The sequence below is a fragment of the Salvia hispanica genome, chromosome 2, assembly GCF_023119035.1.
Source record: "Salvia hispanica cultivar TCC Black 2014 chromosome 2, UniMelb_Shisp_WGS_1.0, whole genome shotgun sequence".
NCBI classification, from domain to species: Eukaryota; Viridiplantae; Streptophyta; class Magnoliopsida; order Lamiales; family Lamiaceae; genus Salvia; species Salvia hispanica.
The window spans coordinates 12,148,557-12,163,938 of record NC_062966.1 but is presented as its reverse complement, the minus strand read 5'-3'; the positions used below and the strand labels follow the sequence as shown (position 1 = coordinate 12,163,938).

The 15,382-nt window shown below is 38.5% G+C and overlaps 2 protein-coding genes and 1 pseudogene across 3 annotated transcripts; 2 read left to right on the top strand and 1 right to left on the bottom strand.

Annotated features, from left to right (window-relative positions):
- The first annotated feature begins 4,413 nt into the window (after nt 1-4,413).
- Nucleotides 4,414-9,071, top strand: LOC125207171. 2 transcript variants are annotated; one of them, XM_048106397.1, is made up of 8 exons: nt 4,414-4,551; nt 5,452-6,503; nt 6,585-6,870; nt 7,139-7,348; nt 7,565-7,738; nt 7,868-8,065; nt 8,142-8,255; nt 8,588-9,071. In XM_048106397.1, the coding sequence occupies exons 2-8, from the start codon at nt 5,476-5,478 to the stop codon at nt 8,933-8,935; spliced, it is 2,358 nt and encodes a 785-aa protein (XP_047962354.1). In that variant the 5' UTR covers nt 4,414-4,551; nt 5,452-5,475; the 3' UTR covers nt 8,936-9,071. The 2 variants fall into 2 exon arrangements, with proteins under 2 accessions (XP_047962354.1, XP_047962355.1); XM_048106398.1 differs by lacking the exon at nt 4,414-4,551 and adding an exon at nt 4,814-4,967.
- An 864-nt stretch (nt 9,072-9,935) lies between these two features.
- On the top strand, nt 9,936-11,206 carry LOC125206291 (annotated as a pseudogene).
- Nucleotides 11,207-11,301: 95 nt separating this feature from the next.
- LOC125204133 (probably inactive leucine-rich repeat receptor-like protein kinase At5g06940) lies at nt 11,302-14,347 on the bottom strand. The gene is made up of 2 exons (XM_048102695.1): nt 11,894-14,347; nt 11,302-11,816 (listed from the first exon to the last, which is right to left on the bottom strand). The coding sequence occupies exons 1-2, from the start codon at nt 14,175-14,177 to the stop codon at nt 11,455-11,457; spliced, it is 2,646 nt and encodes an 881-aa protein (XP_047958652.1). The 5' UTR covers nt 14,178-14,347; the 3' UTR covers nt 11,302-11,454.
- Between the last annotated feature and the right edge of the window lie 1,035 nt (nt 14,348-15,382).

Sequence of the window (15,382 nt, the reverse complement as noted above, 5' to 3'; positions counted from 1 at the left end):
TCATTTTGTTGCTGCTGGAAGTTTGTGGTATTTATATTTCATATGTTGCAGAGTTCCAACTAATCTTTGTGATGATTTTGAAATTTGGCGTTGCTATTATTTGATACTTTTTTTTTTTTTTTTCCATTCTAATGCCAAATGGAGGCCTTTATGATTGGTATTAGAAATCTAAGTTTGTTTATTTGTGTAAATTGTGTAATGAATGCCTCTGGTCAGTTGATTCCAGTTCGATGGTGTCTTTGTGATAATTTATATCTCTTCTGTTACAATGTGTATACTCTGATTAGGATCCATCATTTTCTTTACCGAGTGTGAATAATATGGGTTTAGGTTCAATCCTTGTAAGTTAGAACTTAGAATGTATAGATGAACACTAGCTTTTTAAAGTAATTTATATAGTAATGTGAATTGCTTTGAGCAATCTGATTAAGGTTAGGGAAGGCACAATGAAGGATTTATCTTCGTTTCTGAATACTACTTCTTGTTATTTTGAGATATTTAGGAGCCAAGGAACTCCGCAGACACTAGCCAGAAGATATCAATAAAAGGGAGGAAACTGACACCCTCGATTAGACCATAGTAAAACCATAGGCAAGAAGGAATACTTGAGCCCATATAACCCAAGGAGCAACTCTAAATTTGAAGAAGAAGACAACTGAGTATGGCGTCTAACCCTTGGTCTCTCTATGTGACTCATGCACGTGCTGCTGTTCTGCAAGAATGAGCGCTGCAACAACTCCTTGTTCTCTTCTTATGGCTCACTCTCTTTCTTCTGTTCCATGCAACTGCATTTGTTACTAGCTCCACTTTCTGTTTCATTCAAATGGCATGGGTCAACATTCTTCTAAAAAAAAGAAGTAATCTTTTTTGTTGCCTGCCCACTTGACCACCTGCCTCTTGTGGTTGGCCGTCGTATCCTGTCTTCTTTGTGGGGACCATAGCCATCGTACTCACCTCGGTTTATGCCTGATAAAATTGACATCTTCACCACTGCCCGGATCTCTGCTGCTCATGTCAACTTTGCCCTCGCTTGCTGAACCTATGCTGATTGCGTCTAAGGAATTCCAATTGATCAAGACGCCGAAGGAAGACCTTTAGCTACGACCGCAACATGTTTCGGAACCTAAACGCACAACTTCTATCGCTGTTCTTGTTTTCAAATCGATTGGGTTGGGTCTGTATCCACGTTTGGTAGCTAAGCATCGGAGGAGTTGGGCATGAATTGGGCCTCATAACTTAGTTGCAAAGGTTTGATCAAAAGTGACTCTAAGATTCAGGTTCAGGTCTGTCGTTGGTGTCAATTGCAGAACTTGCTCAGTTTCCGTGAATGTTGAAGACATGTTGGGTACTTGAACTAATGTTGATCCGAGGATCATATAAGAGCCTTCTACACAAATTTGACGGAAAGAAAAGGAACAAGTAGTAATATGTTTCTTTTTTTTTGGAGCGGTTTACCTAAATTTACTCATTAAGTTTTGATTTGTCTACATTATAATGTTTTCAGTTATGAAACTAATAGGATTTGGTTGGTGAATTTTTATGGTCTACGTTTATGCATAAAAACATCCAGGGTCATGCATTCATCTCTAGGTTGCTTGTGCTTTGGTCTTTAACATCTTCATTTGCCACTCATTTTTTGGACAGTCATTGTTGTTGTTCAAAGATTGCTTCTATCTGATGCTTGCTAGTATTGTCGTTGTGTGGAATGATGAAAACCGAATACGCAAAGTGAAGTAGTAGTAGTTTAAACTTAGGAAGTGGGTTGATTTTTCACCATTCTGCTCTTAGAATGACATCATCTTAGAATTCACAAGATTCAAATTGTAGTATCACTTGCTATGGTATCTCTCTTTAGTGACTTGGAAGCTGGGATAAGAGCATCAGGGATGGAAGAGTGCCGTGAAGTAGGGTAGGGTTGCAAATGATGTGAGATAATTATGAAGTGTCCAACTTTTGTGCTACTACAAATTTTCAACTTTATGTTTATGTGAATTAAGTGTTGGTCTCATTCTTCCCTAGCAATACTTTACTTTTTCTATCTTTCTTATATTTTATCAATTGTGCATTAAAATTTATATCGTTCCAAAAATGGTCCACTATTTTTATGGGGAGTATTAAATTGTCATCCCTAGGAATGACCCACGAAACTCGATCACTGGAAGCCCTATTGACTCTCACTTTTGTCTAATTTGCATTCAAGATCTCTTTTTCATTTATTTGGCGGCAGAGGGGCAATGGCAAAGTCCTCCACCAACAACAACGCTTTCTGTCAATATTCTCCTAAGGTTGTCATAACCACAGAATTTGGTGGGACGGAAGTCAATAATGTTTAGTGAATAGCTTTCCATTGATGTTGTGGGCGGGATAGGGGGAGAAGCGAGAAGACGAAGGAAGGAGCTGGGATTAAAGGAGAATTCATAAAAAAATGACGTCGTTTAGAGCCTCTAAAAAGGACATCGCTTTAGTTAAAATCTGGTGAGTATACGAAGATAAGGCGCTTGCCAAGTCAGCTTTGATTTGGCTGGCAAAGAGTTAGTTGGGTCTGGTTGGGAAACTTGCAGCATTCTATAAGTGTTTCAGTAGACACATTGTTTTGGCTGGCAAAGAGTTAGTTGGTGTCGTGGTGTGTAGACACATTGTTTTCTGCTCAACGAATTAGTGCCAATATATGCATTAGTTTTTCAGTACTTGCTAGCTGTGCAATTTGATATTGTGGATCGGGTCATACAATTTCATTTTTTTTGTGATTAACCGTGATTGGATTTGATATCTATATAGTTATATTCATATTAGAATTCAATGCATTAGATTTGATATAATGAAGATCACAAGGAGTTGTCAGATCCTCATTATATTAAGCCTCTCAATTATATATTTACTGCTATAAAGCCAGCAAGCATGCCGTAGCTTCCTTGAGAATCTGCATGCGAATGTGGATGCTTCCTACTGAGTATTTTTTATATTATAAATGTCAAGCTTGGGATTGGGATTTTATACTTTAATTTTATACATTCAAACTTAAAGAACGTTAGTTAAGTCTTCACTCACTGTGATTAATTATCGTTCAACTTGGAATAAATAAATCAATTAAAATGTTTCACATTTTGAAATTGTATTGTACTATTGTAGGTTAGGAGTAAAATTATTTATAAAATTATGGAATGACCTATATAGAATTATATGAATAGGGATATACAGAAATAATCAGTTCCTGTCTCCCTCCAATCCTCTATTTATTAGAAAACGCCAATAAATGAAGTGGAGCGCACAATTAGACCTACGCGCAATCTCATAAATAAATTAAAAATTGTCTCAATATTTCCATTTCTTTAATTCGTGACCATTAACCTACATATCTTGTCATACAAATAATGTGACGGGATCAATCTAAAAAGTCTTAGTATAAAATTTGTAAATATAAAATATCTTAGCGACAATCGTAGCACTAATTAATTCACTCCATGCAACTGCAAGTCCAAGAAAAAGTATTCTACCATTTTTTATGGACAAAGACAATAGTCCATCTGGTCCACCAAAGTAGGGCAAATCATAATTGTGTACAAGACTAATCACATCGGTTGGTCTTTGATCCATACACCCCACCCAAAAATAACAAATATCTTTTGAAACTAAAAAGATATATGTATAATTATAAAAATAGGCTGCAGTGCATTGTGCCAGCTCTGATTAAAACGTTGGATAGTAGAGTGTCGTTGTCGGTGATGGTTCATGTGGAAACCGACGAATCACAGGTGACGCTTACATTGTTGACCACACACATAACAATCATATATACATTGTCATTATCACCCCTAAAATATTATTTTCAGATCATTGTATTTATTCTATTCTCTTCTCCTCTTCCCTGCCTTTTATTATTCTTATATTTTGCTTGTCTAATTTAGGGAATGATGCTTTTCCAAATATTCTACTTTGCTTATGTCTAAATATTGTTACATCAAATATGTACAATTAAATATTTTATGTGTGTTACCATAAGATTTCAAATCCAAGTGATCAAATTCATTAATTTAACTAGTATTATCCACATAATAAGTATGAGTAGCAAATATATTAAATATTAGATAATTAGTACCTAAAATCAGAAAGTTTAGCCCAATTTGATATTTTCCATGAACATCGTACCTAATTTATTTCCAACAAAATAATTTGAGTTGCATAACCGATTTTGAACCCAAAAAAATTATTCTGAAAAAATATTTTGTTGGTGTAACGTAACGCAACCGGGAGTTTAGGTCACTTTCCTCCACCGACACCCCGGCCCGGCCCGGCCCGCATCTCTCACATGTGTAAACATCCAATTACTATATTAAAATAAAATAGGCTTGCCGTGGGGCCCTCCTCCGCACTCCTCTGTAACTCCCTTCTCACCTCACTCCACCACCTCTAAAACACACACACATATTCACATGGTCCTGCATTACTAGTTTCCAGCCAAGAGAGAGAGAGAGAGAGAGAGCAGCGAGGAGCTTGGTTGGTGACAGTGGAAAAAGCTTGTGAAGTTCGATGTTGCTATTCCTAAAAGCTACGGTAAATTACCATCTGAATTACACCTTTTAACCCATTTTTTTTGGATGGTTTGGAGCAAAAAGAAATCGCTTTCGCTACTCTCGATGTACATTTTTTCTCAATTGTTTCAATTCTTAGATCTTGTCGTTTTGGAATCTGATCACTTTGCTTGCCATATTATTTTATCCTCAATTTTTTGTATGGGACTGTAGTTTTTATCTCTTCTCCTTTTAAATCCGATTGAAGCGGCATTAGGTTCTAGATTGCGTAGAAATTATATTCTGTGGTGTTGTTATTATATTGTCCCAGAATTTTTCTTCTTTGGCGGTTTAATCTATTCGCGGAAACCGCCATGGCAGTTACTATCACTTCTTCTGCGGCAGTGTAACCGCCTGCATTCATCATTTTACTATCGGAATTGCAGATTTCTGGATACGGTAGTAAAATTCTTGGCTTCGCCGTAGTTTTGTGTGTTTTTGCTTAAACGAATTGTGCAGCAGATGTTATGTTCTATGCTAAATCATTTGATTTTTTTTCTTCCCTTTATTTTGATGATTTCTTGTTGTATGGTACTCGTTTGATTAAGATATTCACATTTTAGTTCAACTCTGGCGGTGACCTATTAAGCGTAGCGGTTGTTTCTCTCCTTCTCTTTGTGAATCTGAAAAGTGATAAGCATTAAATTGGAGTGTGTGATTTCTTATTGTTCGTCTGATCAAGCTGGAAGTCTCTCTCTCTCATCGTTGAATTGGAGGTTAATTAGTAGCATAAAGATGATTCTTTTATTTCTTAATCGGAATGTGGATAAAAGAGTAAAAATTGCCGATTTAAAGCAGTTTAGTTCGGTGAACAAGTCTAGCCCGAAAAAAATAATCTCTAGCCTTGATTTCTTATGTGGTTTCCATTTTTGTTATGGTTCAGAGATAAAGAAGAAATATATACAGCATGAAGGAGACTGACAGGAGAAAGGGCCTAAACAACAAAGAGAAAACCCGTCCTGCAAGACCTGAAACGAGAGATCGGAAGCTGCCAGGAAAGAATGCTGGTAGAAACTTGAAAGAAAGAGAGGTTGAGGCCAAGTCTTCGTCTGATAAACAGAACAGAAATTTAGGAAGTGGTGTCGAGCCATCAGAAGCTTTCGAGAATGTGGTGATAGATTATGTCGATGATGAGTGCAGGTCAGAGGAATCACTGCATAGTACCAGAAATCTCAAAACGGATGAGAGACGAGGCAATGAAAAATTGAGTGATATTTCTAGTGATATGGATATTGTGGATGAATCCGATGCTGAGACTACTAATGATTCAGTTTCATCTCAAGGGGATCCACAAACAGCAGATGAGGGTAAAGCAGAAAAAGTTACCCGGGTTAGAAATCTTTCATCTGGCTCTGCCCAAGCACAGAGATTGAAATCTGATAGGGGAGCAAATAACCTACAGACTAAAGCATCTAAGCAAACTCCAAGGAAAGGGCCTGAAAATGGGTTATTAAAATCTGCCAAGAGTTCATCTGATAGTTTGAAAAATATGAAGGTCCATCCAAAGGCTCTTTCTGATTCCTCCGAAGGGGCTGATAGCCAACCACTTGAACAGGACAATGGAGTGGATCCCCTGGATGAGGCTTCCAGTGGTGCTCTTACTGTGTGTAGTGACGATGAAGCAGTCAATACTGAGGAAAATCGCAAGCGAGAAGACAACATTGATCAAGATCAAAAGATTGAGGAAATGGAAACAAGGATCAAGAATCTTGAGAGCGAACTTAGAGAAGTTGCTGCTCTTGAAATTGCACTATATTCTGTGGTTCCCGAGCATGGTAGCTCCGCACACAAGGTGCATACACCTGCAAGACGCCTTTCTAGGCTATATATTTATGCTTGCAAACACTGGTCTCAAGATAGACGAGCTACTGTGGCTCGAAACACAGTGTCTGGGCTTGTTTTAGTTTCTAAATCCTGCGGCAATGATGTTTCCAGGTTAGTATAACATGAAATTCTTCTGGCTAGTAAGCATGTACATAAGGAAATCCAATATCTCATATAGACTGTCTTATTTAGGTTGACATTTTGGCTATCGAACACTGTTGTTCTAAGGGAAATTATATCTCACGCATTTGGGAGTTCATGTCAATCTAATGCTTCTGCAAAATTATTCAAGTCCAATGGAGATGACACAAAGTCATCTACAAATAACTGGAAGAATAGTGGTGGAAACAGACAATTGAATAAGAAGGGTTTCTTGCAGTTTGTGGATGATTGGCAAGAAACAAGAACCTTCACTGCTGCCTTGGAGAAAGTTGAGTCCTGGATTTTCTCAAGGATTGTTGAGTCAATCTGGTGGCAGGTTATTTCTCTATAACCTTCACACAGAAAACTATGCTAGTATTTTGATTACTTGAGATAATCAATTGAAGGATTGAACATTAATCATCTCACTGGATTGCTGCCATGCTCCAATTCAGTTTGTTTCTCCATATGTACTCTTTCATCTAAAATTTAATGCATCAAATTTTGCTTTCATATAATTTCGGCTATTTTGATTATTATCCACATTTCTATAGTCCATTTAAACTCTCTCATCTGATTCTAAAGTACTGTTTCTATTGGTTCAGACACTGACACCTAACATGCAATCACCTGTTGATGATTCTACCACACCCAAAGGTTCGGATAGGTTACTTGGTCCAGCCCTTGGTGACCAGAAACAAGGTAGCTTTTCCATCAACCTATGGAAAAATGCCTTTCAGGATGCTTTCAGAAGACTTTGCCCTGTTCGAGCTGGGGGACATGAGTGTGGTTGCTTGCCAGTTTTGGCTAGGAAGGTGCATTGCGCTTCGTGCTACTCTTTTTTTCCATCATTCTACCCATGTCCGTGTATAGTGTATTTTTCTGTTTCTTTTTAGGAGATGGGGAGGGGGTGATTATCATGTTGTATATGATATTTAAGCTGAAGCATGAGTTTCTTTTCTTTTAATCAATATTTTGGCTGCATGGTGATACCACTGAAAATAACTAACCGGATATATGCATTTTATTAGGTGATGGAGCTATGTATTGGCAGGCTTGATATAGCCATGTTTAATGCTATTCTTCGTGAGTCGGCCCATGAGATCCCTACTGACCCTGTATCTGATCCAATTGTGGACTCCAAGGTTTTGCCTATTCCCGCCGGAGATTTGAGCTTTGGTTCTGGTGCACAACTTAAAAATTCTGTAAGTGCCTTGCTTTATTCTAGGCAATCATTATCATATGAATAGTAGAGTTGCTTGAGTAAGGTCAAGAGCTTAATCGCATACTGTATTATTTCCTTAAAGTATTATGCTGACTGCACACTTCCTCAGGTTGGCAATTGGGGAAGATGGTTATCTGATTTTCTTGGCATGGATACTGATAGTTCTGCGCAAGATGTAAATGCTACGCTGGAGAACGATGATAAGCAAGGTACCAATAAACCAAAGAGCTTCCCACTTCTTCACGCCTTGAGTGATCTTCTAATGCTCCCGAAAGATATGCTCATGGACCGTACAATAAGAATGGAGGTCAGCCGAACTAAATCTTGCTTTGTCATATCTCCATGTTATGTTTATCATCATCTCATCCATTGTCTCATTATAGGTCTGTCCTGAAATCAGTCTCGCATTGGTTAAGCGAGTTCTCTGCAACTTCTCTCCTGATGAGTTCTGTCCCGATCCTGTCCCAGGTTCTGTGCTAGAGGCGCTAAATGCTGAGGTATGCTATTATTTGCATCACAGTCTTTAGCAGCTCTCTCTATCTTCTTGTCCAAATAAAGTATTCTCTGTGAGCACACTATCCACGGCAGTTGCATTCTTGTAGAAACGATGGGAAAAGGGAACTTCCTGAATACAGTTTGAGTTTTGTGAACAAGTATCATTTGACAAATTATTTGTTCAGATAAAGGCGCGATAATTTGCATGTTTTCTATGCTTTAGACATCAATCAAGCCTTTGGAAACTATTCCCTCCTTTCTGGTGATTGAGATTTCAATATTTTGACTATGTTACTGAGGTCTCTATTTTAAAGAGTTGATTTGCATTTTACAGTCAATCATAGAGCGTAGAATATCAGGGGAGTCCGCCACTAGCTTCCCTTACACTGCTGCTCCGACGGTGTACACGCCTCCCTCCTCTTCCGATGTGGCAGAGAAAGTCGCCGAGGCCGGTGCAAGCACTAAGTTCTACAGAAGTGCATCATCCGTACAGAGAAAAGGGTACACCAGCGACGAGGAGCTGGATGAAATGGAATCGTGTTTGTCTTCTGTCGTCGACACGCTTCCTCCATCTCCCACTGCCGTACGGGGAAATGGCAAAGGTAGCGGCAGTGAAGTAGGTGGCGATGATGGAGCCAACGCTAGGTATGATCTTCTTCGTGAGGTCTGGCAATCCACATAGAGACGGATGGGATATGCTTACTTGCAAGAATTGTGTATGTATTTTCTTTATGTTTTTTCTTTATTATGAGAAACAGGTAAATACTGAAAGAACTGAGTGAAAAATTTTACTATAGCAAAAAAACATAATTCATCGATTCCATATGTATATTACGCCCCTTTTCTCACATTATAAATGGACCACTTTTTTTTTTTTTTTTAATTTAGAAAAAAGATTAAATTCGCTAAACCTTTTATAACTTGGGATTAAATTCGCTGGCCTTTTAGAATACGAGATCGAAATATGCAAATTTTTTGGAACAAGTGATTTTTGTTTTTTGTCTTCTTTTTTCTTATTATTTCTCACACAAAATTTATGAATGGGCCAAACTACCCCACGTAAGATTGAAACCCCAATTCTAAATCATATTTACCTCTTTTAGTTGGTGGCAAAATCAAAATATAATCCATATGTTTAGGTGATATTTGGCTTCTTAAATAAAATAGTACTACTAAGATATAGTCTAGGATTTGAGATTATTTTAGTTGGAAGGGGTTAGCTATGACTAATTTTTTCATGATTATTCATTTAGGATTAGGTTGTGGAATTGAATCTTATAAACCAAACTCACTAAATATTTAATCACGAGATACTATCTTGCAAATCGTATACCCCTTATAGTATAATTTTGATACAGTTTCTTCTATCAAGAAAATTATACATATCAAGAAAATATTTAAAAAAATTTAACTTAAGAGTATAATAACCATTTATTTTGAAGGATCCCATTTATAATATCCCAATTCCCATGGAACAACGTAAGGAAATGTAAATTCAACTCCCAAAACTGTGAGGCCTACATCCGAAAAACTTCTCTTTTCGTTTTCTTTTCACAAACATTATGGAAAATGCTATCTTTTGCACCAATGCATGGAGAATAATACTATTCACTAACAAACAAGACAGAGAGAAATGCATAAATACATAGATATGTCCCTGTTTCGATCATCTTCTACAACTCATGACAACTGCTTCAAGTCTGTATTTTTTTTCAGAAATGAATTCCACCAAAACCGAAAGCCCCCGTATTATGATGTTCCCATGAACACCCTAGCCAAAAAACTCACAGCAAAAGGCTTCTTCATATACTTGTGCTCCACTCACTTCCATCCATAACAAAATCACTCAGAACTTCTCAAACTCCATACAATTTCATCCGAGCTCCCTGAGAAGTTGCACACCACCAATGGCCTCCCACCCCATCTTCGATTCCTTCAGCCATGGGCCCATTTTCTTACCGAAGCTGAAAACATCCCATCTGTTATATTCATCACTATTAGCTCGGTCATTACCAGTTTCATGTTCCACTACTTTAAGAATCCAGACACTGAGTTCCCTTACAAGAACATCAGGTTTCATGACTATGAGTCTCGTTTCATGGATGAGTTGTTGGCGAATGCAAGGGACTGTAAAGAGAGAGAGAAGGGCTCTGTAGGAGTTAACAAGTCTTGCAAGATTGTTCTAATCAAGGGTTTTAAAGAGATTGAAGGGAGATACATTGATTGTGTGTCTGGTTTGACTGGAAAGAGGTTTGTTCCTGTTGGCCCTCTCGTTCAAGGGCCCTCTATAGATGATGCTGGGAACTCAGAGGTGCTCTCGTGGCTGGACAAGAAAGAGGCGAAATCGACTGTCTTTGTCTCGTACGGGAGTGAGAACTTCCTTAGTAAGGAAGACATGGATGGGATTGCTCTTGGATTGCTGCTATCCAAAGTTAACTTTATTTGGGTTGTGAGGTTTCCGGAAGGTGTCGTGCACAATGATTGTCTTGAAAAGAAGTTTCCAGAAGGATTTCTTGACAAGGTTGGTGATAGGGGTAAGATTATAGAAGGTTGGGCGCCACAGACAAAATTCCTAGTACATGCAAATGTAGGAGGCTTTGTGAGCCACTGCGGTTGGAACTCTGTGAAGGAGAGCTTGGAGTATGGAGTTCCTATCTTCGCGGTTCCAATGCATCTGGACCAGCCCATTAATGCTAGGCTAGTCGAGGAGGTTGGTGTAGGGATGGAGGTGTTGAGAGACAGAACGGGAGGCTGAATGCAGAAACCGTTGCTGCAGTCATCAATCATGTCGTGGTGGAAGATGGTGGTGGCAAGTGAGGGGGAAGGCTGATGATATTAAAACGAAGCTTGCCTGGAAGGTCGATCAAGAGATCGATGAAGTTGCTCAAGAACTCATGAGCATTTGCAGAAAGAGCTCAACCAATATATAGCTATTTGATCATACTACATTAGCATATTGGTTGTAGCGGTGTTTTGCTTATTGTGTTGCTCTGTCTATTTAATGCAGAGAAACACTAATAAGTTGAGTAGTAAATATTGATGTTAAAGTTATGTCAAAGTTCTTTATATATAAATATGCATAGGCAGACAAGATTATATTACATTGATCAGAAAAGATCAAACCAAAATACAAGTTTCCCTTGTTTCAAAACATTGACAGAATGAGGATGTGAACACAGGTAGGTTCAGACAGGAACTGAACTAAGCAACATCAGCAGACAACTCCAAACCTTGAAAAGTAGTGGTTTCAAGTGACTGAAGTGCTTTGACAACTTCAGCCATTGATGGCCTCTTCTCCGGCATCACACAAGTGCAACGTAGCCCAATTTCTAGGGCTTCGAGCATCTGCTGCAAATGCTGGGAGGATCTTGAGATATTGGGATCAAGAACTTTGAGGGAGCCATTGGTTATGTTGATCTTTCTTCTTACCCACTTCACAACGTCAAGTGTAGGATCCTCCGGTTCCGTTTCTACTGCTAGTCGACCAGTTAGGAGCTCTAACAGGACGACGCCAAAGCTGTATGTGTCAATCTGTTCCGTGGCCTTCTTTGTGAGACCATATTCTGCACAATACAATATGAGAAAAAATCAGCCGACAACTTAAAAACAAAAGGCAGCATCTAAGAGCATAGCTTAATACCTGGTGCCAAATAGCAGGATGTTGCAGATTCTGACGAAACTACTGACTGAAATACCTTCTCTCCGATGATCCGGTCCAAGGAAAAATCAGTGAGCTTTGGCTGGAAATCAGCATCAAGAAGCACGTTGTTCGACTTCAAATTTCTATGCAACAAATGTGGGAGGTAATCCTTGTGAAGATAAACCAGTCCTTGAGCAATGCCGATGGCGATCTTGAGCCTCAAACTCCATGGCAAATCGAGGTCGGGTTTGCCAAGAAGATCACCAAGGCTTCCCTTTGGCAGGTACTCATATATCAAGAATATGGAATCATCAGAGTGGCAGAAACCAAGAATCTTCACAATGTTTTTGTGTCTGATCTTTGCTAGAGTCTTGACCTCATTTTGTAGAACCTTTGAAGACTGGCTGGTAAAATTCAGTATCTTCTTCACAGCAACAAGCTCACCACTTGGTAAGGTGACAACATAGACCCTCCCGATATCCCCACCACCACCACGGGCTGTCTTCTCATCCATCGACATAAGCAAGTCGTGCTCAGTGACTCTAAGGGGATAAAAGAACACTGATCTCCACATCCCTGACTGAGCTCTCTGCTTGTGAGACCTCATTAGATAGAATCCAAACGCCAAGACTAAAAGGGCAAAAGCGAGGGTTATGATAACTAAAGCACAGGTCAGTTTAGCGAAGCTGGATGGTTTGACCTTTGGCTTGTCATCACCTAAACAACCATGGGGAAGCCCCGGCCCACATAACCCGGCGTTTCCCTCTAAATACGAGGCTGGAAGGCCTGAAACCAACGAAGCAGGAACTCTGCCCGATAGCTTGTTGAAAGAGACATTAAAGAGAGCAAGCTTGAGCTTTTCAAGCTCATGTGGAATTAAACCAGTCAGATTGTTTTCAGAAAGATCCAGGTAGGTTAGCACAGGCAGATCAGCCAGAGATTCAGGGATCTCACCTACAAAACTGTTGCTCGCCAAAGACAACGACACCAGCTTCCTACAGTTCTTCACCTCTGGAATCCTCCCGGAGAGAGAGTTGTGGGAGAGGTTGATGATGCTCATGACAGGCGAATCACAGAAATTCGGAGGGAGATCTCCATACAAACGATTCAATGAGGCAGAGAATCTGTACAAGTTTCGAACTCTGCCAATGCCCTGAGGAAACCGGCTGGTAAAACTGTTGTTATCAATCTGAACATGCTCAAGCTGAGCAGCTTCTGAGATCGAATCAGGGATTTCACCACTAAACATATTGTTTTCAGCTCTGATGAGCTTGATTTTAGGCAGTGACCACAACCAAGAAGGAAAGTTTCCACTAAAACCATTGTTATGAACCTCAAACCTCTCAAGATTCTTGCATTCACTGATCAAATCATTTGGCACCAATCCATTAAAGAAATTTGTGTGCAAACTCAAACTCACGAGACCCTTAGCTTCACAAACCCCATCAGGAAATGGCCCAGAAAGCTTGTTTTGTGAAACATCAAAAGAAACTAAATTTGGGAGTAACAACTCAATCTGAGGCAAAACACCAGTGAGATTATTTTGAGAAAGGTCTAAAACCATCAAACTCTTCAACCCACTAAAAAGATCTGGTATTTCACCATAAAAACCAGAGCTTTGCAACAAAAGCTGCTCAAGTTTACTTAGCCCACCAATATCAACAGGAATTTGACTAACCAAGAATGTATTATGTGACAAATCAAGAACCACAAGCTCACTAAAATTCTCAAAAACAACAGGAACACTACCTGAGAGCAAGTTGCTGCCCAAGTCAAGAACTCTAAGCTGTTGCAGCAAGCCAATATTCTCCGGGATTTCTCCCTCAATGTGATTCGTGCTGAAATCCAGAATCTCCAAAGTCTTAAACTGAGAAATTTGCTCTGGGATTGTGCCCCATATGAGATTGTCACTGACATTCAAAGTCACCAAAGACTCACATTGAGAGAGGTGGAGTGGGATAGGCTGGTTAAAGAAGTTATTAGCAAGATTGAGATGAGCAAGGCTAGGAAGGTTGCATATGGAAGCAGAGATTTCACCAGAAAGATTCGAGCTTTGAAGATTGAGAGAAGTAACCAGAAATGGAGAGGCATTTGTGCAAGAAACCCCAGTCCAGTTACAATGGTGAAGTGATGAAGCGTTGGACCAGCCAGATAGAATGTTCAAAGGGTCATCAATGGAGTTCTTGAACTGGAGCAAGATTTCTGGCTCAGAAACTGCTGAGGTGAGAAGAAGAAGTGAGAATGACAGTGAGAGAAAGAGATAGTGAGTGCAGGCGGTGGCCATTGAAATTTGGAGGGGAGAGAGTGATGAGTGAGGGTTTGGTGCTACTTTGTTAAAGGGATTTCAGAATTTTTTTGCATTACAGTTTAACAGTGGCGTTTGGAATGTTTCAATGTTGGTATAGAGATTTGCGGGAGAGAATGCAATTAATATATGGAGATGGGAATATTGAGATTTGAGAACACATGAATTGTTGTTTTCAACCTCACCTAGTCAACATAAAGCTAATACAGTACTGTATAGAGTTGGACCCTTTTTGATGGCAACGAAGTCAATGGTGACAAGAAAAAAGAGATTAGCAAATTTAACTTCTTTTGTTTGACGAATTGTTAAATACTAGTACTAGATATAACTACAATCATCATATTGTAACTGCATTAGTTGAAAAACAAGCGTATCAACAAAAATTAAGTAAATTTCAAAGGTTTTGAAATCATGACCAATTTAATGAGGATGACAGCTCAAACTATCAAAAAATGGTCGAGCATCCAAGGATGTGTGTGTGAGAAAGAGAACTTTCATAAATAGAGGTTTGGATTTCAGAAAGGAAGCTATGTTATTTTGCAGAAATAAATGGAGTTTTACTTTGACATTATATTTTTTCTCAAAATAAGGAATCCAATGCGACATCTAATCATACAAATTTAGGGATTTTGTTCTTTTTCTGTGTCTATAGGATTTGACCTTACACCAACCTATAATAGTAGTAACACTATTATTGATTTATTTCATGAAACATCCGTGATTTTTTTGACTTTCAGAAACGAACTTTCTACTACAAGTTTTACGCAATTTGCATCTATGTCAAGGACATATAATGATATAAGCATAGTTGTTAATTTTATACAAAGAATGTATACTTTGAATGATTTCAAGAAATAGGAGTACTTGATTATGCTCAAAGAATAGTTTGTGAATAAGCAAGAAAATTACGAAATGCTTACTAATAGTAGTAATAAAAAACGGATCAAAAAATAAAGTAAAAATAAAATAAAATAATTAACAGGTGTGATTAAAAGACGAGTTATATTATATTATTGCGTATCCGTCAATTTCTCTAGGCTAGACAGCTTCTTCACGTAAAGATAACATTCATTTGATTGATTTATTTATTTATAATAGTAACTTTAATTTGTTTGACAGTAACTTAATAACTACATATAGTATGTAATAATGTAAAACACAAAGATATCAAAAATTAATTAACA

Bases quoted from the DNA above. Each gene is read 5' to 3' on its own strand.
- LOC125204133 (XM_048102695.1), bottom strand. From the start codon at position 14,177: ATGGCCACCGCCTGCACTCACTATCTCTTTCTCTCACTGTCATTCTCA. The intron at 11,817-11,893 runs GTATTAAGCTAT...TGTATTGTGCAG, and splicing joins ATCCTGCTATTTGGCACCAG to AATATGGTCTCACAAAGAAG.
- LOC125207171 (XM_048106397.1), top strand. From the start codon at position 5,476: ATGAAGGAGACTGACAGGAGAAAGGGCCTAAACAACAAAGAGAAAACC. The intron at 7,739-7,867 runs GTAAGTGCCTTG...ACACTTCCTCAG, and splicing joins GTGCACAACTTAAAAATTCT to GTTGGCAATTGGGGAAGATG. The intron at 8,256-8,587 runs GTATGCTATTAT...TGCATTTTACAG, and splicing joins TAGAGGCGCTAAATGCTGAG to TCAATCATAGAGCGTAGAAT.